Source organism: Equus quagga, chromosome 13 (genome assembly GCF_021613505.1).
Source record: "Equus quagga isolate Etosha38 chromosome 13, UCLA_HA_Equagga_1.0, whole genome shotgun sequence".
In the NCBI taxonomy this organism is placed as follows: domain Eukaryota; kingdom Metazoa; phylum Chordata; class Mammalia; order Perissodactyla; family Equidae; genus Equus; species Equus quagga.
Window position 1 is genome coordinate 13,036,853 of NC_060279.1, and position 27,274 is coordinate 13,064,126.

A 27,274-nucleotide genomic window follows, 5' to 3' on the forward strand; every position below is an offset into this window, starting at 1 on the left:
AGGCCAGGACTCTTCACAACAATGGCCGCCCTAAATACTTAGCAGAAATGACTAGGAATTTAAAAGCAGTTCTAACTCAATCCTGCAGAGGGCAGACTTGCACACTATCCAGTAACAAACTGACCGTGTTCTCTCTAGAACAAGGCAAGCGCTTTTTCCACTGTGATCCATTTGACTATGATTTCCCAGGCTGTCCTCCGCTTTTCCATTAATATCTATTAAGTACACGGAATGCTAAAACTTCCTGTCATGTAGCCCCTGCAAAATGGAACTGATTTCAGATATTTAAACCTTTAAGTTAATTTTTCTTTCTGCCCTTCAACTATCGAATTGCTTGTCAAAATGGCTCAGGCCACATTGAGCTCTATCTTGTAGCACAGAGAATTCTACTCCAATGGGGATAGACATTTTCTTTCCAGGAAGCCGAGAACAAATCCCAAAATGCTGTTCTGGAAACATTTGCTGTGCCGGAAGATTCTGCAGCTTTCAAAAGCCCGTACTCGGCAGCTCGTATGGCAGTTTACCTGATCAGGGGTCCTGAGAAAGTCCTCATCTCTTCTTGTTCCTCAGAATCATTTAGAATAATCTGGAACAAAAATAAGATTTGGTCTTCAAGACTATGGCCACTCAATGCTCCTTTCAGCCAAGTCTAGTATCAGAAGCCAAGCCGTGGTCCTAGGATGTGGCTCAGTGCCTCATGGAGAAAGCAGAGGATGAAAGTGAGTTCTCCAGTTGCTGAAAATGAGCCAATAGCATATCAGGAAAAACATAAGTCTAGCGTCACTTCTTTCAGAGAAGAGCCCCACCCATTCCTTCACACACATACACTCCCCAATCCACAGGGTGCATGGCCCAGCTCCCCATGAGAGCACCCCATTCCTGGAGATGCCCAGGCTCAGGTAAAGGGAAGCAGGGAGCAGCGTGCTGGCATTCCAGGGACACCAAATCTTGTTTACCTCCATGCTGTGCAGTTCAACAAGGGCCGTTTGTCCATCACGGGGAGAGCTTGGACTCACACACACCAGCTGACCTCCTGGTCCAAAACTCACAGGCACATGAGGGACATAGAACTTCATGGGTGCCTTGGGGCCAGCTGCCGAGACTTCCTCTGACCAACAGACACAGGTGGACATTGTGAGCATTACTGGCACTGCTCTTTTTTACTTTAGAAATAGACCACAGACACCTTTCTGTCCAAATTCCATCTGGGACCAAGATAAGATTCTGGAAGGGCTACATCATTATAAGAAGACCATGCTTCAAGTCAGATTTAAGCCTCTAAGACTATGTCAGAATATAATGCAAGGATTTGATGGTTTGGTCCAAATGATAATGCATCAGGCCCAGACTCTCAGTGACAGTGAGAGGCTGGGGACTCGCTGGCTTTCATAGCCCCGATACTCCTGACGAGTCTCCTATATCCAGACAAAGCAGTTACGCCCTGTGGGCTGCCTTTGCTTTACCACCTTGACTCTGGTCTTCACTGTCTTCGCCTGGTCCTTAAAAGTACCTCCGAGGGCCTCCTCTCCCAGCCTGAAGATGGCTAGGGGCGCTGTTCCCTTCCAAGAATCAGCTGTGATGCAATATCCAGTTCAAGAGAAAAGGTGGGAAATGGAGCCAAAGTTGGCCTCTCTGCCCAGGAGACCTACATAAGCAAATGAGGTGGACAATGATCCACTCTGGGAAACACAGGCTAAGGGCGACTTTCCAAGAGACTTGCCACCCAACCCTCTTCTCATCAGACTCAACCAACTCCTTTGATCTCTTCAGGACCCACCAGCCTGAATGGGACTCCAAGCTGCTGAAGCCATGCGGTCATACGGCTCAGAGGCATCTGCCATGTACTGACTGAGCTCATAGCTGCTGGAGCTGAGACCAGACTCGTGCTGCCGGAGAAGGTTGGACTCGTCGGTCAGTGATGACTGAGAGTTAAAAACAATGAGAACATAGGAGAAGAATCAGAAGCAGTTTTAAAGAGATGGTTCTCCCAAGGGTTCCTCCAAAGCAACAAAATTCAAACTTTCAAATAAATACAGTTAAGGTGGATGTATTGAAAGGAGAAGAAGGGATAATTCAACTGACGTGTGTTTGCTAAAGGATCCATTATGTCCTAGGGGAATGAGTGCAGGTCCGGCGGCCTGAATTCAAATCCCAGCTTTGTCAACCCCTAGCTGCTGTGACTTTGGACAAGCAACTTCGGCTTTCTGAGCTCAGTGCCCTCATCTGTAACACAGCTATCACATCTGCCCTCTGCAGTTCAAGTACGTACTCGTGCATTCATTCACCAACTATTTAATGAGCACTCACTATGCTGCAGGCACCGTCCTTCCCCTGACGATACAGGTGTATGAGAAATTCACGGAACTTACATCCTGGGAGGGTACAAATGAAATAATGGATGCAAAAGCTCTCCGTGCACTGTAAAGCGCTGTACACGTGTGTGGCTGCTGTTATTGTGGTTGTCACTCTTAGTCACATGAGATGTACCCTGCCCTGTTCAGCATTAGGTATACGGAAGAAACTGTTCTCAAAATCATGTAAATCCAATCAGGGAAACAAAATTAACACAAGACTGTCAAAAATTAAAGAGCTGGTTTCTATAGTATCTTTGCAACTTTTCTGTAAATCTAAAATTATTCCAAAATAAAAGTTTATTTTTATAAATTTAAGATCTCCAAATTAAAGCCCAGCTGGTACACACAGTAAGATTTTAGAAGAGATGGAAAAGTCAAGAAAGGTTTCAACCTCTGCTTTTCAGACCTAAATTAAAAGATTCTTGCAACCCCCTGGGTAAACCCAATTGCTAGTCCACTGGAGTATTGGTGGCAGCCTCTTCTCCTCTTTCCCAGCACCTTGGAGTGACTTGGGTGACATTTCCTGATCCAGCCAACTTGACATAAGTGCAAAAAGGTCAGATCAGGGCCCCAGACCCACAATACTGAGACAATAACGCAGGGAAAGGAGGAGGTGGGAGTTGAGGCTCTGCCAAGAGAGGAGGAATGGGACCTCTCAGACTGATGGCCGCTAGAGACCCCCATCCCCAAGGGCCCTGCCCTCCCACCACTGACGATGTCAGTTTTGATGCACTGTCACAGGCCACCAAGCCCCATGTCACTTCAGGTTACCTTATTCTTCTGGGCCCCAGTTAGCAGACTTTCTGGAAGCAGGTCCCCAGGCCTCTCCTGTCCAGAGTTAGAAGCAGGACTGTCTTTATAAGGGTTCCGACTCTGAGATCTGCAGCAAAATGACAGGAGCAGATGAGAGGGGGTCCTGGGCAAGCCAGCAAGGCTGAGCTGCTCTCTGCTGGAGGCTGTTCTTCTGCACTGGCAGGTGTCAGGTCAGCCTGTGTGCCACAGCAAAAAGCACTGTCCTGCTGTTCAGCTCCTCAATCTATCAACACCAGAAAAACAGGAGCTCCTGGGTTCAATACTGCAGTTGCTAGAAGCGGCCCCAAACCCCGTAGAGAAGGGTTGGCCTCTGCAGCCCGACAGCCAGGAATGGCTTTTATGGGAGGAGCTGGGTAGGTGAGTTCCAAGCAGGGTAAAGTCACCAGGCCTAAGGGCACCAGGACAGGTACTTGCGCAAAAGACACTTCCCTGCTCGCCTCATCCCACTCTCGGGGCACAGGAGTGGGTAGAGGAGAAGCACCCCAGCCCCAGGCAGGACCCAATCATGAGGACGTTTGCAAGGCCACATCTGTTGTGAGGCCAACGTAAATTAAGGTCCTCCGTTAGGATGGACCTCAAGTAACCTCCCAGGACTCGGACTAGCCCAGGTGTGGGAACTTCCTCTCAGAGTTAAGCATCTCTCCTCCCAGGGTCCCTCTTAAGAGTCCCAGGCCATCCTAGGCTATTCCCATGTCCCTGTGGCCAGAACAAAAGCAACAAGGCATCCAGAGATGAGGGACCAGCACCAGATGCCATAGATTTGCCTAACATAGTCTGAGTTTGGCTGAATCGTGTTGAACTAGCCTCTCCTTTCACACTTACTGGAACCGGGTCTCACTGTTTGTTCCAAACAGATTATTCTGGGTTTCATGATGATGTTCATTGAGGTACTTTTGATCTTGATAATCCTCATGCCAGATATAAGGACTCCCTTGCCTTGGCACTGCACCCTCAGAGAAAACAAAATAAAGACAGGTCACTTCTTCTTCCTAGAAGTTCAGAAAGACACTAGCAAGCTGTGAGGCTGTTATTGGTATAAAAACGTATTTGCCAAATGGAATAAAATTGACAAGTGAGAGCTACCAATGAAAGTCCATAAATGCCCCTCAGTTCTCTCTGAACCAATAGCATGGCTTTGTACAACTGTACAACGGTGGGGATCGTGTGTGTGTGTCTATTTGTGTTTTCTATGTTGAAACAGATTTCGCTTTGCCAGCAGGTCAGAAGCTGCCATTAGCACATACCTAAAGCCTTACTCTTGGTGTAGGGTATAAATTTCTATTGGTGCATTTCTGCCACCCTCAAGGTAAATAATGGTCAGACTCATTACAGCTCAGCCACACACTGGATGACATCACCGTTAAGAACTCACTTCACTGTTACTTGGTCAGAGACTATAATCTTGGCTATAATCAGGAGCAGAACAAAAGATGTGGATGAAGTACAAACTATCCACAATACTAGTAACATAATGATAGTTTCAGTACTACCATCTACATGTACAAACAAAAATGACTCCTTTCTATCTCTTCTCCTCAGGACATCTAGCAGCAGTGTCTTTGTCATGGCCTGGTCTGGCCAAGAAAGAAGCAGCTGGGGGCAGGAGCTGTACATCAGCCGAGCAGGATGCCCAAGCAGAGGCTCTGAGCACGGCTCCTCTGGCCTCTGCCCTGCCTATCAGACCAGCCGCACCATCCCAAAGGCTTCTTGGCGATTATTCCATACCTCTTTCTTCCTGTAGCTGCCGTGGATATCCGTGGTAATAATAACTTGCATAAGCATATTCTTCCCTTGGGGTTGGAGAATGATAGCTCTGATATGGATCCTCGATGCCTGGCCTAAAATAGCACAAAGAAGGCTGGTCATTCAAGGATGAGTGTGGTAAAGAGAGAAACCATTGGAGGACTTGACAAACTAAACAATTTTAGAGGACAGAATTACTACCCCACTCAAAAGCCTGCTTTAAGGGGCCGGCCCCGTGGCCAAGTGGTTAAGTCCACACGCTCTGCTGCAGGCGGCCCAGTGTTTTGTCAGTTCGAATCCTGGGCACGGACATGGCGCTGCTCGTCAAGCCACGCTGAGGCGGCGTCCCACATGCCACAACTAGAAGGACCCACAACTAAGAATATACAACTATGTACCGGGGGGCTTTCGGGAGAGAAAGGAAAAAAAATAAAGTCTTTAAATAAAAAAAAAAAAATCTGCTTTAAAACCACAGTTAATTCTAGATCCTATAAACACAAAATTCAGAACCAGAGCAGGAGTAGGACCTCTGTTTCAGAACAAGGCTGGAATTTTTATAGCAAAACCGTAGCCAAGTGTCTCATTCTCCTTCCCCATGATCCCGCTTTCTCCTCAAATACACACATCCAATGTTATCTTAGAAAACACTGCCCTGATATTATCTTAGAAAACCCCTTCCTGGGATGACAGTATAAGTGCTCAATATGCCATCGTAATTCCCATGCATGTCGCAGATGGAAAGAGATGAAAAAGTTAAGTTGGACTACCTTAAATCTGATTGCTTTTAACACCTCTGGGTTTAACCTATCTTCCATCGAGAACTCAACAATACAGAAAGATTGGGGAAAGGAACATCCTGTTGTTAGTGTTTACACCAATTAATAATTCTTTAGTATTTCATAGGGGCAAAATTCTTCACAATAATTGTCATAATGTGAACCCTAAATCTGTAGACAGGTAAGTATCACCCTACCTCAAAAGCTAGAACATAGATGGCTTACAATATTCCATAAAATATTAAGTCCAGTGCTATCAGTCAGAATTAGGAGCAGAAATTCCAGATTCTCCCAGAACAACCTCACCGAGACCTCTTCATTCTGAACTTGGAGGCTGCACGCGTCTATCTGCTTTCTCAGAGGCTGATTTTTTTAAAGTTCCCATTCCTTCATTCCACGCTCGTTGTTCTGTTTGCCCATCACTCTAGGTACTGTCCCAGGCACCACAGCTCTTCCTGGTGCTGGTGGTGTCACGCTCCCCCTGGGTCAGAGTCATCCAAAGATGGCACAAAACTCTGTTTAGGAGGAAAGGCTTTTCCATAGTCTACAAACATTGCCTTTTGCCATCCCAGAGTAAGAGGGACCCCTGTGCCATCTTGAATTTCACCGTTCTTACCCTCTCCCCAGCCCCCAACACCCAATCGCATTATGATGGCTTCCTTAAGAAGCCCCACTAGGGGATACAGAGGAGGGAAATACTATCTTCAGTCGCCAAAATCCAATTTGGGAGGGGAAAGGGTTTAGCTAAGTCAAAGTCGGAGGGTAGAGAAGGAAAAAGAAGAAAAAGAGGAGAAATAAAAGGAAAAGGAAGAAGGAAAAGAACAATCTGTTCATAAGCGTTTAGGAGAGTTGGGTCAATTCCAAGCTCTAAAACCGTACCTTGAATATATCTGACTGGGATAATAGCCTTCATAATAGTCAACCTCAGACCCAGGCTGACGCCACTCCCCAGGCCTGGATGCATAAGGAGGCTGCTGGTGGTCTGCCCTGGGGTCCTGCTGTGGCTGGGGGCTCCGGCGGATGTCTTGCCATTGCTGGAACCTCTCTCCATCGTGCCAAGAGCGAGGAACAGGCCGATGATATCCATCTCTCCAAAGCCCTCGGTCTGGATCCTTTGACGGTGCTGTGGGCCACCCCCGGGGCCGAGGTGGCCACTGGGGGACCCAAGGTTCCATCCTTGACTCTCAGAATTTCTCTCGTGTTTTGAGTCAGTTGTATAGTTATTTTATCTTCCTGTAGACAAAACAAAAAGACAAAAAAATTATCATCATTTTAGGCCTATATCCAAATGTGATGGTTGATTAGGTTTGATGAAAAAAGCACCTGTGAGCCTCAAAATCTTCTATCTAAAACAAACCACATGGGCACTGATACAGAGATATCTGGGAAAAAAATCTCAGGCAGATACATGAAATAATTAACAGGCTAGACGATTACGTTGATGTGGCTTAAAAGATGTTAAAGTCTATTTGGAGCAATAATGGATGTGGGAGGCGTGGGAGACAGAGCAGAGAAACTCCAAAACACCGTCAAAGCATTCCAGTTAAATAAGCGTTTGTTCATTTACTCCACCAGCAAATATTTATTCAACACTTCCCAGGGAGGCCCCATGCTATCAGAGAAATAGAGTGGGCCTTGGAAAGAGTTCAGATCCTTCAAAGACCAGAGTTCAAATCCTAACTCTGCCACTTACTAGAAAATTAATTTTTTCAAGCCTCCATCAAGAGATAAGGTAGGAGGGGCTAGCCTGCTGGCGTGGTGGTTAAGTTCGCACACTCCACTTTGGTGGCCCAGGGTTCGCAAGTTTGGATCCTAGGCATGGCCCTACCCACCGCTCATCCAGCCATGCTGTGACAGGCATCCCACATACAAAATAGAGGAAAATCGGCACAGATATTATCTCAGTACCAATCTTTCTCACCAAAAAAAAAGGAGATATATGAAAATTGCCCAAAACACTGCCTGGTAAACAGTAATCATTCAATAAATAGTGGTGTTATCAGAGATAAAGACAGGGTAGTGTGAGTGGCTAAAGACATTTTAAACAAAAAGAAACTTAAATTGACCTCGGAGACCTCTTTTCTAAATCCTTAAATTAACCTCTTAGAAAAACTAGGCCCTACGATGTGGGCACGCCTGCCCCTCTAGGTTTGGGATTGCTTACATGAAAAACCAGAGAGTCACGTCTCAGTCATCTTCCTGGCTGGAGATTTTTAAACCCTGGAATTCTCCACAAATCAAACTAATATTCTCCACTTATCCTCCAAAATGGGACATAGCGCCAGAGCATGGATTGCCTTCCGAGCTCGTCTGCCCACATCAAGAGGAGCGCCTGCCTCCAGCTGCTCCCAAAAGGAAAGCACACAGACCCCACCCCGGCTCGGGGATCCTCCTGTGTCAAGAACACACGTTAGCTCAGTCAGACCCCGCGTTTTTTCTCCCTGGGACTGTTTTCGGTTGCAAGATTCTGCTTGAATCCAGTTAACTTGCTCCCGCTCCTGAAACTCCCAGACTAATATAAAAATTCTTGTTGGAACAAAAGGTCAAAGGGTGTGTGTCGAAATCAAAACGTCACTCTGCTTGAATGCCGTGGAGCCGGGGTCCGCAGCTTTGAGCCAAGAGCTGTAAGCAGAACATGCCAGAAGAGCAAGGCGCAGAAGTGACTTCCACTTCAACATCAATCACGGTTCAGGGAGCTGGCACTTTCCTTCCGTGTCAGCCCACTTCCTTGAAAAAACCAGGTGCAAAAAAGCTTTTTCCAGTAAACCCCAGCAAAGGCCAAATGCCCCAGACACAGGAAAAGGGTGAGTAGTTCTTCCCTGGAGGCCCACGGAACTCGGCACCGTTTGGACGCAAGTAATCTTAACAAGAAGGAAGCCTCTTTCACCTTGTCCCCACGTATTTTCATCAGCCAGCCTTCCCCGACTGCAAAGGCACAATACCGGATCTCTCCACCAGAATCACATCATCTTGTTGCCAAGATGTTTCAACTCCAGTAGGTTAGACCTCGGATTATAATTAAAGACACCAAGAGAAAAGCACCACAGACTCTCAAAATGAAGGAACTACGTCTACGTTGAGAAGTCTCACACGTGCATTCACGTAACTGACGTTCCCTGGTCCCGGGAAGAGTAATATCGCCTTTCCTAATCTACAGCACAGCAAGCGCAGCTAAAAGACAGAAAACAACGGAGCCAGCGCCCCCACACACCTGCTCTGACGGCTCCCCACCTTCCTTCGGCACAGCTCCGGAACCTGGCCCAAGAGTGTCTCCTCTCCTCTTGGAGACTGTCAAAGTCCGAGTGCCACATCTACCAAGACTTACCTGGCCCTCAGATCTACAGCCTGGCAGTTACCTTTGCAACCGCCCGGCCTCCAGGGAGCTGATTCACTAGGGCAAAGTACATACAGCTCAGTTACCTCAGTCTGGAACTGACGTGACTTGACGTATTTGCTCAGAACACTGTCGGAGACTCGTGTTTCTGTTTGCCTGGTCGAGGGCTGAACCAGACATACTCACATGAGAAAGGATCCAAACCCCACACAAACAAGGAACAGGGACATGAGGAGAGGACATCCAGAAAGCCCTGAGGCAGCCTGGCCTGGTGAGAGGGGAACCATCTTTGGGCTGTTGACTCATGGCTCTCCCACTGGCTGGCTCTCTTACTTAACCTCTCTGAGTCTCAATTTCTTCTTCTCTGAAAGGAGAATAACAATGCTTAGCGTATCAAGGTCAGTATGAGGATTAAATGTTGGTAAAATGGCACCTGATATATAAATATGTATGTTCTATACATAAGTAGTATCTTTTCCTTTCAAAAGAGATAAGCTATTCCACTGAGTGAGGCAGGAGTACTCACAGGTGGGGAGTAAATACCCGCTTTGTCTGGTTTGGGATTTTTTCATCCATGTTTCTATCCACTGGGTTCTGGTTGTATATCAACTGTGTTATCCAGATGGAAGGCAAATTCCAAAGCCCAATATTGAACTGAAGGCACTGAAAAGTTTTCTCTCACAACAAGAAAATACTTTTCATGTTCGAAAAATGCATTTTTTCATCATTATTAAGGTAAACACAGAGAAACTCATGTCTACTTTTGAGTTACTATTTAAAATTCAGCAAATCATCATGTTATTACACCTTTAACTTACACAGTGTTATATGTCAATTACATCTCAATAAAGCTGGGAAAAAAATAAACAAAATTTAGAATTTGCTCTAAAAAGGCCAAAATAGTCTATTCTTTTTTTCAACAAACACTTACTGAGTCCCTACTGTGTGTCATGATTTGACACACATAAATACATAAGACACAGTCCTTGCCCTCAAAAAAGCTTCGAGCAGGGGCTGGCCTGGTGGCATAGTGGTTAAGTTCGTGCACTCTGCTTTGGCTGCCCGGGGTCACAGGTTTGGATCCCAGGCACAGACCTATGCTACTCATCAACCATGCTGTGATGGTGACCCACATATAACGTAGAGGAAGATTGGCACAGATGTTAGCTCAGGGCTAATCTTCCTCAAGCAAAAAAAGAGGAAGATTGGCAACAGATGTTAGCTCAGGGCTAATCTTTCTTAGCAAAAAAAAAAAAGCTCGGAGCAAATTCACTTCTCATGTTGTTACTCGTCCAGGGAAGACCACATGGTTGGTCTCGTGGTCAGATCGTGTAATGAACCTAAACTATATGATTTTGTCTCAGATCCTCAACTGACTCCTAGGACCTGACAACTGAGTGCAGAATTCTCTGACTGTGGCTAAGGATTTCTTACCCCACTAGTGGGCTGTGAAACTTGTCTCATTAATGGCTACACTGCCACTTTTAATCCTCCTGGGAAGAGATAACTGGAGAAGGGCACACACCTTAAAAACAGAAATCAGGGGGCCAGCCCGGTGGCGCAGCGGTTAAGTTCACACATTCTGCTTCTTGGCAGCCTGGGGTTCGCCAGTTCGGATCCCGGGTGCGGACATGGCACTGCTTGGCACGCCATGCTGTGGTAGGCGTCCCACATATAAAGTAGAGGAAGATGGGCCCGGATGTTAACTCAGGGCCAGGCTTCCTCAGCAAAAAAAAGCAGAGGACTGGCAGTAGTTAGCTCAGCGCTAATCTTCCTCAAAAAAAAAAAAAAACAGAAATCAAAACTTGATTGATTATGACACAAACTCAGATATCAAATTACGTGCTCTGATATGTCACAACAACATTCATGAGAGTCTGCTGTAACCCTTTTGACTTATAAGGTGATGTTAGTCCTGCACCTATAACACCAGCTACATTACCAGAATGTTAACTTTGGAGGGCACCTTAGAGGTTATTTTAGCAACTTCACTTTATTGATAATAAAACTAATATCCAGAGAAGTGAAGTGATTTACCCAAGATCACAAAGCTAACTAGAAGCTCAGGCAGCATTATATTGGTGTGCTGGAGTTAGCTCGCACCAGAATTACAAGAGCTGATTATTAAATATTCAGGAATCGTGTGTACCGATAGTTAAAACATTGGTAATTTGAAATCCACCATATGGGAATATTTACACAGAAATTGGCAAATGCTACAAAGCAAGGTTGTTGTTTTCAGAAAGCCAGTTTACCAGCATCCTGCTTATAACCCCAAACTCCTGGTACCTAATTCAGTGTTCTTTCAACTACAGAATTGTCATTCTGTGACTAGCCTTCATTGCACATCTCTAGTTGAAACATCTAGCCCAGTTATTCCAAATGCTCCTTTTGTGACATTCCAAAACATCTCTAATTATCTCAAGAGTTATTATGAAACTCTTCAAACATTCACTAACCAAAATTAATTTTAATTAGCTTTAATTATTTTATATAGACATATGGCATTCAACAGTTATATGGGTCATGGAATGAAATAGATTGTAGTGGGATCTTATCACTCCAAAAGGCTTGGAATTTATTTATCAGTCCCTGCTTTCCCCAGTCCCACATATCTACAGTTACTAAGTCTTTCAACTTGGGAGCTCAATTCCTCCTGATTTCCAATCAAATGTATCCAGCTTGACAGTACATGAGCAGCTCCTCTCCACCAAGAGATAGGCTACAATCAGTTTTGCCACCCCAAGTCCTGGTTGCAGTTCCCTCCCTGGTGCCAGAACAGCTATAGTCTTTATGGGATCCCTCCCCTGAGTGTCCTGTCCTCATGCCTGACTCCTGCTTTGCCTCCCAACTAGTCACCAGAATTGGAGCCCTGGTCCCTTGCTGAATTTCCTTTCCCAGACCCTGCTCCCCTTTCCAAATGCCAGACCACTGAGAAGATCTTGCTTCAAACAAGAGTACCTACCCTAGTTTGACATCTAACAAAATTACCATCACTACTAATGATGCTGCTAATCCCTACCCACCAGGTCAACACTGCTGGATGTGATCACCTACCTAGATCCAGGTCAGCTTTGCCATGAATCCTGAGCACTATGACTTAATGACTAGTTACGCTTGCAAGGGACAGCTCAGCAGTTGAGACATCCCTCAGACTTGATCTCATTCCTCTACTGAAAGTAAAAATTTAGAAAACAAACCAAGAGGCTCTCTGTCAGCAGGTTAACAGTAATTACTCCAGTCTGGGTGATGGCATTGTGGATGATTTTGTTTCTCTCTTCTTGCTTGTCCGTATTTTCTAACTTAATTTTCTACAATAAGCATGTATCATTTTGAAAGACAAAATCAACATTATTTTTAATCAATACTATATCCAAGTGTGGTACTGTCACATCATTAAGTAATTACGCACCCAAGTTGCTAAAATGGGGCAACGACTCCCTAAAGAGTTCGAGATTAGTTAACTGTGCTCACACTGCTCTTCTAGAAAGAAGATTCTGGAAATCATGCACTAAACAAATGTTTATGGAGCAGCCACTCTATGCCCAGCATTGTCACATGCATTGATGATACAAAGATAAATAACATACAATCTCTGTCCCAAAGAATCATTCAGTCCAGTGGAGCAGCAGACACTCAAATATGCAATCCTTATGCAATGCAATCACTACTCTATGGATATATCACTGATTTTTCTAAAGGAAGGATGCACAAGAGAAGGCACAAGAGTAGAAACCGGGAGGTGTGCTATTCAAGGTTATTCCTGACAAAGGAACACCTGACCTAGGGCAGCTGCACAAAGGCTGCAGGAGAGGGGAGGGAGAAATATATACGTATACACACATTATATGTTTATGAAATAGAATCAACATGCACCCACACTCTGTTGAACGTAGAAAATGAAGGTGAAGGAGAAGTGAAGTCCAGCTCCATTTTCAGGCCGTAAAGAGGGGACCACGCTGCCTTTTTTTGGATAATCCTCTTGGAAGAAGAACCGCGTTGGTAGGGAAGAAGATGGCTCCAGTTTTGGACATGCTAATTGTGAGGGGTCTCTGTGTGTTGACAAAGGTAAGGATGGTCGATAAGTAGTTGGCTGTAAGAGTGTAGAGCTCAAGAAAGGTCTGAGGAGAGAGATGTGATGAAGCCGCAGGCATAGATGGTACTGCCTAAGAAAAGCTTAGAATTCGAAGACAGGTCCTAGGAGAGAGCTCTGAGGAACACCAACGTTTAAGAGCTGAACACAGAAAGAGGAGCCTAGGAAAGACAATAAGCAGATGCCAGAAAGGTAAGCAGACAGCCAGGAGAGGATGGTGTTCCCAGAGCCAAGAGAGGTAGTGGCTTCAAAAATGTGAGAGTGGGGGCCGGCCCCGTGGCCAAGTGGTTAAGTTCGCACGCTCCGCTTCAGCAGCCCAGGGTTTCACTGGTTCAGATCTTGGGCACGGACATGGCACTGCTTGTCAGGCCACGTTGAGGTGGCATCCCACATGCCACAACTAGAAGGACCCACAACTAAAATATATACAACTATGTACCAGGGGGCTTTGGGGAGTAAAATTTAAAAGTAAAATAAAATCTTTAAAAAAAAAAAGTGAGAGTGGTCAACAACGCCAAACTTAGGAGAAATATTGAGAAAGGCAATAAGCAAAAGCATTCTCTTCCTCACTGGATTCAACAATTAGAAGATTTGATGATCATATTATGAACAATTTCAGTAGAATTAAGGTCAAAGGAGTGAGGAATTAGACACAGAAATCACTTACACAGAGAATGGAAAGTCAGGAAATGGAGGCTCCAAGTAAAATTCATCTTTCTAGAAGCCTGAGTGTGAAGAAAAGGGGGCAATAGCTGGGAAGACTCTGAGGCAGCCAGGTTTGAAGAACGGGTTTAGGATGGAAAAGACAAAAGAGAGTTACATGCTGATTCATATGGAAATACAGATCATTACTAAAAGAATAAATCTCAAAAGAGGCTGGTCACATGGGATCCAGAGTATAGGAGCAAAAATTAAGCCCAGCTGAGAGGAAGGGCACCTCTTCCTCAGAGAAAGGGATAATGAAGGGAGGTGAAGGTGGGCATAGATGGAGGCCCATAGATTTGCACGTAAAGGGACCGGATACGGAGAACTCTCTGTGGAGCAGACTGCCGAGCTCTACTGGCTAGAGATCAGGGTGAGCATTTGGCAAGAGCCTCGAGAAACATTGTGAAGACTTGGACTGGCCGGTGTGGAAGACGGAGGTGTGCTTTAACTAGGAACACGTGCTCAGAGTAACCAGCAGGCTGGAGATGCAGCGTTAGTGCTCACCTAACAGACTTGAAGCTCCATGGAGACACTGACCGTCTGTGCTTTGCTCTCTGCTACACCCTCAGCGCCCAGCACAGGGCCTGACAGATGACAAGAGCTCACAGATTTCATCTTTGAATCAATAGACAGCTAGAATGTATAGCTGCAACAGCCTGGCTGTATGATGGCATGCAGCAGTTTTCCTTCTCGTTATCCTAAGTACAGAATTAAACTTTGACAGGCAGTTTCTAGAGAAAGTTGAGGCAGTGAGTTAAGGGGACTGACCAGAGAATGGTTAAAGAGATGCCATCTGGGACACAAATGAGACAAAAACAGATGCAAGTTATCTGCATACCTGGTTAAACTGAGGTCCCTACCGATACTTGAGACACTCCAATAGGACAGTGAAAGAAAAACATGAAACCACAACTGAAAAAGCAAAACAAAACCTCAGTCAAATTGGGAGTGACTGGCTAATGTCCACATCTGCATTTCCCACAACATCTGATACATTGAGGCTCCTTTCAGTCAGCAAGTGTCTCATACCTGACTCCCAGAATGAGTCAGAGGTGAAGGTGCGGTGCAGAGCAGCCTCATGACTCCAGGAAAGCCACCACTTGGAGCCAGCTTTACAGCTATGGAGCTCGTGGCCTTGGCCAGTGATGGGTGCCAAGGCTTTGACCTCTTCCTTCTGGTGAGCTGCGTGGCAGGCCAGATGCAGAGCAGCAGGCGCCAGTCAGTATTCCATTTATCAGGAAGGACTGCGCCAGGAAAACATGGTCTGAGGGCCAGAGACAATTAGCCTGGCACAGGCGCCATAAGCTACCAGTGCCAATCCTGGAACTGTTGCTATTCCCTCAGTCTTAGATGTGAAAGTTTGGGCACAATGCAGGTTTCCTACAGGCTCAAGGAACCCTGTGAATGAGCCCCAACAAAAGGGCTCCTTTAAATGTCACCTACCTGGCTGCCTGCAAACCTGCCCCCTGCCTCCACCTCTGCTGCAGAGAGCTGGAGAAGCAGTGCATCCGTCAAGAGGAAGAAAACCTCCATCCTTCTTTCTCAGCCCTGGGCTGGCAGAGGCGGCCCCAACTTCACCTCTCTTCCCCCCTCCCGTTTTATTGACGCCCCTGAACCCAGAATAAGTGGGGTGGCAGATGGATGCTGCTGTGACTTCTGACCCCACATGCGCAGACATTGGTGATTCACACACCTCCTAAATGAAATAAAGGGCTGTAGCATGCTCTGAGTGTTCTCTGAGCCCCCGGGGCCAACGGGACATAAATTCCCCAGAGGTGTGGTAGACCTTGGTGGCCCCAGAATAAGGCTGCGTGGATGTGTCTCTCAGCTCCACCATCTGCTGGCCGTGTGAACGTCGGCAAGTTATCCTGTATCTCCTTTACTTCGTCTATAAGATGGGAATAATGATGCACTCCACCTCACAGAGTCATTACAAGGGTAAAATTAGATTAAAAACCTACAAAGGGGGCCTGCCTGCTGGCGAAGTGGGTAAGTTCTTGAGCTCTTCTTTGGTGGCCAGGGGGTTCGCAGGTTCAGATCCCTGGTGCAGACCTACACACGGCTTATCAAGCTATGCTGTGGCAGCCGTCCCACATACAAAATAAAGGAAGATTCCCACAGATGTTAGCTCAGGGCTAATCTTCCTCACCAAAAATAGAATGAAAAAAAAAACCTGCAAAGTACTTGGTATTTAGCAAATGCTCAATAAATGGTAACTGTTATCATTTCCCTGGAAATACTGTAAAGCGTCTAGGAAGTTTTCTGCAGAAGACATCAGAAAGGGATTGATGATCCATTACTGCTGTGAAATCCACAGCTCCTCCTTAACTCTTAATTCAGTGCCCCATTGAGCCATGAGATCAGGAGAAAATAGAGAAACTATATCACATGACTACATAGGAAAAAGGAATGGGTTAAGTTAAGAACATCAGAATTAGAAACTTCAAGAAAATATAGCCCAGTGCTTCTCACACAGGAGTACTTGTAGCCCCAAGGACAATGCAGGATGCCACAGGATAAGCATTAATTTTATTATATAAGCAATTTTAAAATGTATTTTAATTTTAAACAAATGTTGTATTATTGACTATTATGGAATAAAATTCAAATTTGTATTAATTTCTACAGTGAAGAATGAGACTTCAAAGAAATTTCATACTTTCAATGGGACAGATGCACACCTTGACCTACACACACCCTGCACTCCCAGAAGTCTCTGCCTGCCATCTGGTGGAAATGTTTGAGAACCCATTCTGAACAGGAGCAGACATTCAGACGCATAACTGATGAGCTGGAAAAAGGCCATCCCTGCAGGTGAGGCAGTGTCCACACCAGGGGCCAAGGCCCTCGGGCACATACAGCTCTTTCATTTACAGACCCAGCACTCCAAGCTCTCTAAGGCTGTATGAAAATCTTCTATTATACAAGACAGTCTGGGGGACCCAGGAGTCCAGGGACTTTCTCGGTTCACCTGGGCAGAGAGTGTTTATTCTCCGGTGAAGGGAGGTCTTCAGGCTCCTTACAGAAACACAGCCCAATATTTTAGCATCAAGATGCTCTTCCTGCTGTATAACACACGGGTGACAAACTCTCATTTGAACTCTTGAATAGGGGAAAACAGTCATCGTGCCCCTCAGCAGCCTGCTCCTTTCCAGGTTCCATCATCCCAATCCTAGTAGGTTTCCTTATAAAATTTCCTTCCCGCAATCATTTTGCGTGGCAGCAAAGGCCCAGGGAAAAAGAAATAGGAATTTAAACCTGGATTCAGTTTTAACTGTGTCATTTCCCAGCCATGAGACTTGGGGGAAAAAATGACAATCTCTATGAGCCCCAGTCTCCTCATCTTTAAAATGAGTCTAAAAATACCTCGCAGGCTGCAGCATAGATGAAAAGAAATCCTATATGGAAAAAGACCAAAGTGTCTGTTAAATAGAGGAGTGGGTTTTCAATCAATCTTTGCCTTTCCCTCTTCCAGGCTCCTTACATTTCGTTAAAGGTGTGACAAGCTGAATGCACCCAAAGCTCACGGTCTGGTAGCAGATAGTGGTGAAGAGGCAGGCTTTGCAGTCAGAATTGGAGTGACTCCCAGTCCCTCCACTGACCAGCTGTGAGTCCTCAGGCAAGGTGCTAAACCTCTCAGGCCGAGGGTTCTCATTTATTAAATGACTGTATAACAATAGATATCATCACAAGGTTGTTGTAGGATAAATGAGATAATGTATTATTCATGGCATGTGGTAGCTGCTCACTTAACATTCGATGAAGAGATGAATGCATGGTCAAGGAAAAGCACTTAGCACAGTGCCCGCACACAGTAAGCATTCAGCAAATGGTGTTGTCAATTTTGTTGTTGGAAAGAGTAGAGCAGAAGAAGCACTTTCTGGGCTATTCAGGGGATCTGTTCTTACTTAGCTTTTATCATAGCAATTGATATTTAATTTTTTTTTTTAAGAATGCTTTTTTTTTTTTCTTTTTAAAAGATTTTATTTTTTCCTTTTTCTCCCCAAAGCCCCCCGGTACATAGTTGTGTATTCTTCGTTGTGGGTTCCTCTAGTTGTGGCATGTGGGACGCTGCCTCAGCGTGGTCTGACGAGCAGTGCCATGTCCGCGCCCAGGATTCGAACCGACGAAACACTGGGCCGCCTGCAGCGGAGCGCGCGAACTTAACCACTCGGCCACGGGGCCAGCCCCTGATATTTAATTTTTATCTCAGCTGTTTTTTTTTATCATTGGCATAGAATCTAAAATGAGGTGATTGTTTTTATTTTTATTCTGCCCTCTCTCACATCAAAATAATCCATTGTGGCTTGAGGAGTGACATCAGCAACATGGCAGAGTGAGCAGTTTTCTTTGACTCTCCCCCTTCGAACTACAGCTAAATGGACATTCGTTGATCAACAGAGGATACTCACACAGCACCTCAGGCTGCCAGAGAGACCCGTGCTGCTCTACATCAGAAGATAGATGGACTACCCCAGGGAGGAGGTGGAGATAAGTGAGAACTCTGGGGCCCCCAGACAGCCTAGTACCTGTGAGTGACTCTCTCCCAGTTGACATGCTCATAGCACTGCCATGGCCCCAAGGGTGGGCATGCACATTGATACGACTGTGGAAACAGGTCACCACAGCCCTAAGCCCACCATGATTGCTCTGTGGACCAGTGGGAAAATCTACGGTCCCACAGCAGCCCCAGGGAGTCTCCACTTGGCCCTAGTGGAGAGGCCCCGCCCACTAGGCACAAAGGCTGGAGCAGAAGTGGCTGGGCTGGGTGAGCTACCCACCAGCTGCGTTACCCACCCATAGCTCTGCTGCAGCCCTGAGGGGTCAAGTGAGATCCAGTGGGACCACATGAGCAGGCTGTGACAATCTGGAGCCCCAGCATGATTGCTTCTTGGTCCAGTGGGAAAATCCACAATCTCACAGCGGCCCCAGGGAGAGTGTTGGCTCGGCCCTATGGAGAGGTCCCGCCCACCAAGCACAAAGGCTGGGCAACCTAGGAGCAGATGAAGCACAGCTGGGCAAGCTAACCACTGGCTACGTTAGATGCCCCATAGCTCTGCTGCAGCCCAGAGGGGGCAAGTGAGATCCAGAGGGACCAGATGGCAGCAGAGCTGTGAGTCTGGGCAAACAAGCTTCGGCTGCCATGAAAGCCCACAACACTGCTACAGTCCCTAAGGAGGGAGTGTGTCTAGGCAGGTCTGTGGGAGCAGGCAGCAGCACCCCAAAGTCCCCATGTGATTGTGCCCACAGTTTACAGGAGACACCAACGGACCACTGAAATCCCAAGGAGTGTCCCAGGCTCAGTCAGGAACAGCTGACAGGGATCCTGGTGGGTGCAGATTACACAGCTCCTGCCCCCTCCCCCCATTGGCAGCAAGTGGAAGCAGTAGCCAAACTCTATCTCTATGCAGAGGCACAAATCCACACCATCAAGCAGTATGAAAAAATATATTAAATCTCCAGAACAGAAGGAAAATGACAACTACCCAGAAAACAATCCCAAAGACACAGAAATCTATAACCTAAATGACAAAGAATTCCAACTAGCTATCATTAAAAAAACTCAATGAGTTAAAAGAGAATACAGATAGACAACTCAACGAGTTCGGGAGCTACAGCACAAAAGAGGTTGATACTATAAAGAAGAACCAATCAGAAATCTCGGAGATGAAAAACACAATAGAGGAGACTAAGAAAAATATGGACTCCATGAATAGTAGGGCTGATAATATGGAGGACAGAATTAGCAGTCTGGACGATAGGAATATAGAAATGCTTCAGATAGAGGAGGAGAGAGAACTAAGACTAAAAAGAAATGAAAAAACTCTCCGAGAAATATCTGACTCAATTAGGAAATGCAACATAAGGATTATTGGTATCCCAGAGGGAGAAGAGAAGGAGAATGGAGCAGAAAGCTTATTCAAAGAAATAACAGCTGAGAACTTCCCAAACCTGGGGAGGAAGCTGGAAATCCATGTGACAAAAACCAATACATCTCCAAACTTTATCAATGTAAAAAGACCAACCCATAGGTAAAAAGACCAAAGGCATATAGCAGTGAAGTTGGCAAAAGTCAACAACAAAGATAAAATATTAAAGGCAGAAAGACAGAAGAAAATAACCTACAAAGGAACCCCTATCAGGCTGTCAGCAGATTTTGCAGCAGAAATCTTACAGGCTAGGAGAGAGTGGAACAATATACTCAAAATTCTGAAAGACAAAATCTTTCAGCCAAGAATACTCTATCCAGCGGAAATATCCTTCAAACATGATGGAGAAATAAAAACTTTCCCAGATAAACAAAAGTTAAGGGAGTTCATCACCATAAGACCCCCCTACAATAAATCCTCAGGAAGGCCCTAATACCTAAAAAAAAGAAAAGAAAAGAAAGGGGTTACAAAACCCTAAGCAAGGACATAAGTAGAAAGACAAAATCAGAAAATTGCAGCTCTCCATCAGAACAGGTTAGCAAATGCTTAAGTACAACATTAAAGATAAAGGTAAGGGCAACACCAAGAATAAATATAATCTTGTCATTTTAACCACAAATTCAGGACACAAGGAGAAAAAAAGATGTGATGATAACAACTTAGAAGGGGAAGAGGAAATGGATGGAACCAGCTTAGTCTAAGGAAATAGGCTATCAGAAAATGGACTGTCTCATCTATGAGAAGTTTTATACAAACCACATGGTAACCACTAAACAAATAATTAGAACAGAGACACAAATTACAAATAAGGAGGAAACTAAGAAAACCAACATAGAAAACTACCTAACTGAATTGGTAGTCCAAAATACATGGGACGATAAACAAAGGAAATGCAGGAGAACCGGACAATGAGCAATAAAATGGAAGCATTAGGCCCTCACATTTCAATAGTAACTCTAAATGTAAATGGATTGAATTCTCCAATCAAAAGACACAGAGTGGCAGGATGGATTGAAAAACAAGACCCAACAATGTGCTGACTCCAGGAAACACACTTCAGCCCCAAAGACAAACACAGACTCAGAGTGAAGGGATGGAAGACGATACTCCAAGCTAATAGTGAACATAAGAAAGCAGATGTCACCATACTTACATCAGACAAAGTAGACTTCAAGCCAAAACAGATAAAGAGAGACAAAGAGGAGCAGTATATAATGATAAAAGGGACACTCCACCAACAAGACATAACACTTATAAATATATACGCACCCAACACAGGAGCACCAAAGCACGTAAAGCAACTATTAACAAAACTAGAAGGAGATATCAACAATAATACAATAATAGGAGGGGACCTCACTCCCCTACTAACACCAATGGATAGATCATCCAGATAGAAAGTCAACAAGGAAATTGTAGAATTAAATGAAAAACTAGACCAGGTGGACTTAATAGATATATACAGAACACTCCATCCAAAAATAGCAGGTTATACATTCTTCTCAAGTGTTCATGGAACATTCTCAAGGATAGACCATATGCTGGGAAACAAAGCAAGCCTCAATAAATTTACAAGGACTGAAATAATATCAAGCATCTTTTCTGACCATAATGCTATGAAACTAGAAATCAATTACAAGAATAAAGCTGGGAAAGGGGCAAAGATGTGAAGATTAAACAACATGCTACTGAACAACCAATGGATCATTGAAAAAAATCAAAGAAGAAATCAAATATTATCTGGAGACAAATGAAAATGAAAACACAACATACCAACTCATTTGGGATACAGCAAAAGCAGTCCTAAGAGAGAAATTCATTGCAATACAGGCTCACCTCAATAAACCAGAAAAATCCCAAATAAGCAATCTCAAACTACACCTAAAAGAATTAGAAAAACAAGAATAAACAAAGCCCAAAGTCAGTAGAAGGAGGGAAATAATAAAAATTAGAGCAGAAATAAACGAAATTGAAACAAAAAAGACAGTAGAAAGGATCAATGAAACAAAGAGCTGGTTCTTCGAGAAAATAAACAAAATTGACAAACCCTTAGCCAGGCTTATGAAGAAAAAAAGAGAGAAGACTTGAATAAATAAAATCAGAAATGAAAGAGGAGAAATTACAACTGATACCACAGAAATACAAAAGATTATAAGAGAATACTATGAAAAACTATATGCCAACGAATTGGACAACCTAGAAGAAACGGATAAATTCTTACTCTTACAACCTCCAAAAATCGAATCAAGAAGAAATGGAGAATCTGAATAGACCAATCACAAGTAAAGAGATTGAAACAGTAATCAAAAATCTCCCCAAAAATAAAAGTCCAGGACCAGACAGCTTCTCTGGAGAATTTTGCCAAACATTCAAAGAGGATTTAATACCTATCCTTCTCAAACTATTCCAGAAAATTGAGGAAGATGGAGCACTCCCTAACACATTCTATGAGGCCAACATCACCATGATCCCAAAACCAGACAAGGACAACAAAAAGAAGGAAAACTACAGGCCAATATCACTGATGAACATGGATGCAAAAATCCTCAACAAAATATTGGCATACTGAATACAGCAATACATTAAAAAGATCATACACCATGATCAAGTGGAATTTATACCAGGGACACAGGGATGGTTCAACATCCACAAGTCAATGAATGTGATACACCTCATTAACAAAATGAGAAACCAAAAACCACATGATCATCTCAATAGATGCAGAGAAAGCATTCAACAAGAACCAACATCTACTTATGATTAAAACTCTCAATAAAATGGGGATAGAAGGAAAGCACCTCAACATAATAAAGGCCATATATGACAAACCCACAGCCAACATCATACTCAATGGGGAAAAACTGAAAGCCATCCCTCTGAGAACAGGAACAAGACAAGGGTGCCCACTCTCCCCACTCTTATTCAACACAGTACTGGAGGTTTTGGCCAGAGCAATTAGACAAGAAAAAGAAATAAAAAGAATCAAAATAGGCAACGAAGAAGTAAAACTCTCAGTGTTTGCAGACAACATGATCTTATATATAGAAAACCCTAAAAAATCCATTGGAAAGCTACTAGAAGTAATCAATAATTACAGCAAATTTGGAGGATACAAAATCAACTTACATAAATTGGTAGCATTTCTATACTCTAATAATGAACTAACGGAAAGAGAACCCAAGAACACAATCCCATTCACAATTGCAACAAAAAGAATAAAATATCTTGGAATAAATTTAACCAAGGCAGTAAAAGACCTATGCAATGAAAACTACAAGATTTTTCTGAAAGAAATTGATGACAACATAAAGAGATCGAAAGACATTCCGTGCACGTGGATTGGAAGAATAAACATAGTTAAAATGTCCATACTACCTAAAGCAATCTACAGATTCACTGCAATCCCAATCGAAATCCCAATGACATTCTTCACAGAAATAGAACAAAGAATCCTAAAATTCATATGGGGCAACAAAAGACCCAGAATTGCTAAAGCAATCCTGAGAAAAAAGAACAAAGCTAGACGCATCACAATCCTGACTTCAAAATTTACTACAAAGCTACAGTAATCAAAACAGCATGGTACTGGTACAAAAACAGGCACAAAGATCAATGGAACACAACTGAAAGCCCAGAAATAAAACCACACATCTCTTGGCAGTTAATCTTCGACAAAGGAGCTGAGAACATGCAATGAAGAAAGGAAAATCTCTTCAACAAACGGTGTTGGGAAAACTGGACAGCCACATGCAAAAGAATGAAAACAGACCATTCTTTTACACCATTCACAAGAATAAACTCAAAATGGATCAAAGACTTAAAGTTAAGACCTGAAACCATAAGACTTCTAGAAGAAAATATAGGCAGTATACTCTTTGACATCAGTCATAAAAGGATCTTTCCGGACACCATATCTTCTCAGACAAGGGAAACAATGGAAAGAATAAACAAATAGGATTTCATCAGACTAAAGAGCTTCTACAAAGCAATGGAAAACAGGATTGAAACAAAAACACAACCCACCAACTGGGAAAAAATATTTGCAAATCATACATCCAACAAAGGGTTAATCACCTTAATATATAAAGAACTCACACAACTCAACAACAAAAAATCAAACAAGCTGATCAAAAAATGGGCAGGGGATATCAACAGATATTTCTCCAAAGAAGATATACAGGGGCCAGCCCTGTGGCCGAGTTGTTAAGTTTGCATGCTCTGCTTCAGTGGCCCAGGGTTTCACCAGTTCGGATTCTGGGCACGGACACAGCACCGCTCATCAAGGGAGGCTGAGGTGGCATCCCACAACTAAAAAATGTGCAACTATGCACCGGGGGGCTTTGGGGAGAAAAAGGAAAAACTTTTTTTAGTTTAAAAAAAGAAGATATACAGATGGCCAACAGGCACATGAAAAGATGTTCATCATCACTGATCATCAGGGAAATGCAAATCAAAACTACACTAAGATTTCACCTTACTCCTGTTAGAATGGCTAAAATAACCCAGATAAAAAATAACAAATGTTGGAGAGGTTGTGGAGAAAAAGGAACCTTCATACACTGCTGGTGGGAATGCAAACTGGTGCAGCCACTATGGAAAACAGTATGGAGATTTATCAAAAAATTAAAAATAGAAATACCATACGACCTAGCTATCCCACTACTGGGTATCTATCCAAAGAACTTGAAATCAGCAATTCAAAGAGACTGATGCACCCCTATGTTCACTGCAACATTATTCACAATAGTCAAGATGTGGAAGCAACCTAAGTGCCCATCAACTGATGATTGGATAAAGAAGATATGGTGTGTATATAAATACAATGGAATACTACCTAGCCATAAAAAAGGATAAACTCGTCCCATTAACAACAACATGGATGAACCTTGAAGGTATTATGTTAAGTGAAATAAGCCAGATAGAGAAAGACAAACTTTGTATGATTCCACTCATATATGGAAGATAAGAAAATACATGGACAAAGGGAACGGATTAGTGGTTATCAGGGGAAAGGGGGGTAGGAGGTGGGCACAAAGGGTGAAGTGGTGCACCTACGACACGACTGACAAATAATAGTGTACAACTGAAATTTCACAAGGTTGTAAACTATCATAACCTCAATAAAAAAATAAATAAAAATAAAATTAATTTTAAAAAATAATAGTAATCCACTGCATTCACAGCTTGTCATCCCCAGAGACGCCCATCCTTGGCTCATTATTTTCACTACCCAGTGTCATCAGTAGAGAGTTTGTCCATTTGGGGAGTAATTAGAAGTGAGACCAGAAAGGGTAAGAGATTTCACCAAGCTCACACAGTGTCAATATCAGTGATCAAATGGAGGAAAAGCAATCACAGGACTTCTAGTCAAAGCTTTCTTCAGAAAAGGACACTGGTTAGTAATAGCCTGGTGATATATTTAACACAAAAATGCAATTATTTAAAAATCCATTCCATGCAAATACAACGATTACAATCTTCAAAGCTACCAGCCAGTGTAAATAGGTTCATTCAACCTGATATATATAAAGAGAGCGAGAGAATCACAAAATAAGAACTGAAAGATTAATTTCTGTATTTTCCCCTTGTCCCATTTGTCAGTCAATAAAGGTGCACAGCACTTCGCTGCTCCGATTCTCTGCCCACTGTTCCATGTACAGAAACAGCCCGTGTGTGTGCACAGCATGAGTGCATGCACGTATTTTAGTGGCCCTCACAGCCCTATTCTCTCAATCTGGAATAAGTGACTGCAGATAGAGCAAAGATCCCCAGGAGTGCCATTCTAATGCTGAATTTAGCACATCAGGGCCATTCCCATAGGAGCCAAAAACACAAAGTTCAAATTTCAATTTCTGGAGGACATTGAAGGGCACAACAAGATGATGGAGAAGTTTCTTTCCTAAGCACAAATATCTGCAGCCATCACAAAGGAGATGGACAAAGTTCATCATTTTCTGGGAGCATCCCATAGATGAATGCTATAGATTCTCTGCGTGGTGAGTAAGTACATATCTTAACATTGCTTCTGTGACATAGTTTCTGTACAAGCTTCCCAAGAATATTTCCTATTTCACTAAGGATGCAATATTTTGTATGCCCCATGACATTATGCCACTATGACACCACGTCCTAGTGCTGGTCTAAATGTCATTCATTGAATGAATGATGTCAGTAAACTAATCTGACTGGGGTATATTGTCTTACCCCTGGAGAGAAAAAAATTATTTTCTTCATTCAACAAATAATATTTTAGACAAATCTTGTCATTGTTCATTATAATAAAAGTGTTTTCTCCTGTATGAGCTGACTCTCCATGGCTCCTCTAATAAAGCTTATAAGCCCCTGGACTATGCAGAAGAAACCCAAAAAGACCCTGCTCCTCTTTAATAACCCAGGAATGGGTGAGAAACCGAGTACTTCACTCATCATGTATCTATCGGTGCCTACTATGTGCCAAGCATTGCTTTAGGTGTTACATGCAGGCCACACTAAGTGACCAAGGTGAGCTTCTTCCTTGTCCCCTTGGAGCCGACTGCCTAATAGAGATGCAAACAAGGTAACGGGCATTTCCAATGATCAGTGCTGGAAGAGGATGCCAGTGAAAAACAGATGAAACACACAGCAAAGGTGCCAGACCTAGTCAGAGAACCTTCCCAGCAGAAAGAGATCTCAAGTAAGAATTGAAGGGTGCAAGAGCATCAGCCTGGAAGGAGGGGAAGGAGAGCAAGAGAGAATTTGTATGTTCCCGGCAGAGAGAGGGATACAGAAGGGCTCCAGGGTGAAGGAGGGCGTGTGCATTCAGCACATCATCAATGGGTTTATGTTCAGTGCGGTTGGAGCCTAGAGTGCAAAAGGAAGTTGCTATAGACTGAATGTTTGTGTCACACCAAAATTCCTATGTCAAAACTTAATCCCCAAGTTGATGGTATTTGGAGGTGGGACCTTCTGGAGGTGATTAGGCCCTGAGGGTGGAACCCTCATGACTGAGATTAGTTTCTTTTAAAAAGAGACCTCAGATGAAAGATTTGTATACTGAAAACTATAAGACATTCAAGAAAGAAATGGAAGAAGACACAAATAAATGGAAAAATATTCCATGCTCATGGATTGGAAAAATTAATATTGTTAAAATGTCCACACTACTCAAAGCAATCTATAGATTCAACGCAATCCCTGTCAAAACTTCAATGGCATTTTTCACAGAAATAGAACAAATAACCCTAAAATTTGTATGGAACCACAACAATCCTAAATAGCCAAAGCAATCTTGAGAAAGAAAAACAAAGCTGGAGGCATCACACTTCCTGATTTCAAACTATATTACAAAGTTATAGTAATCAAAACAGTAGGGTATTGGCATAAAAACAGACACAGAGATCAATGGAACAGAATAAGAGTCCAGAAATAAATCCACACATATGTGGTCAATTAATTTATGACAAAGGAGCCAAGAATATAAAAATGGGGAAAGGACACACTCTTCAATAAATGGTGTTGGGAAAACTGGACAGCCACATGCAAAAGAA

At 43.6% G+C, this 27,274-nt stretch overlaps 1 protein-coding gene across 5 annotated transcripts in view; it reads right to left on the minus strand.

The window, feature by feature from the left end:
• SEC16B (SEC16 homolog B, endoplasmic reticulum export factor) overlaps window positions 1-27,274 on the minus strand; it is a 70,238-nt gene that overhangs the window by 36,321 nt on the left and 6,643 nt on the right. The window contains exons 1-8 of one of the 5 annotated variants that reach the window (XM_046684227.1): window positions 8,898-9,174; window positions 6,566-6,919; window positions 4,893-5,005; window positions 3,990-4,110; window positions 3,126-3,234; window positions 1,778-1,922; window positions 957-1,108; window positions 525-586 (exon numbers count right to left, since the gene is read on the minus strand). In XM_046684227.1, coding sequence (XP_046540183.1) covers window positions 525-586; window positions 957-1,108; window positions 1,778-1,922; window positions 3,126-3,234; window positions 3,990-4,110; window positions 4,893-5,005; window positions 6,566-6,861 — 998 coding nt within the window. In that variant the 5' untranslated portion in view covers window positions 6,862-6,919; window positions 8,898-9,174. The other 4 variants (XM_046684224.1, XM_046684225.1, XM_046684226.1 and 1 more) reach the window with 4 other exon arrangements.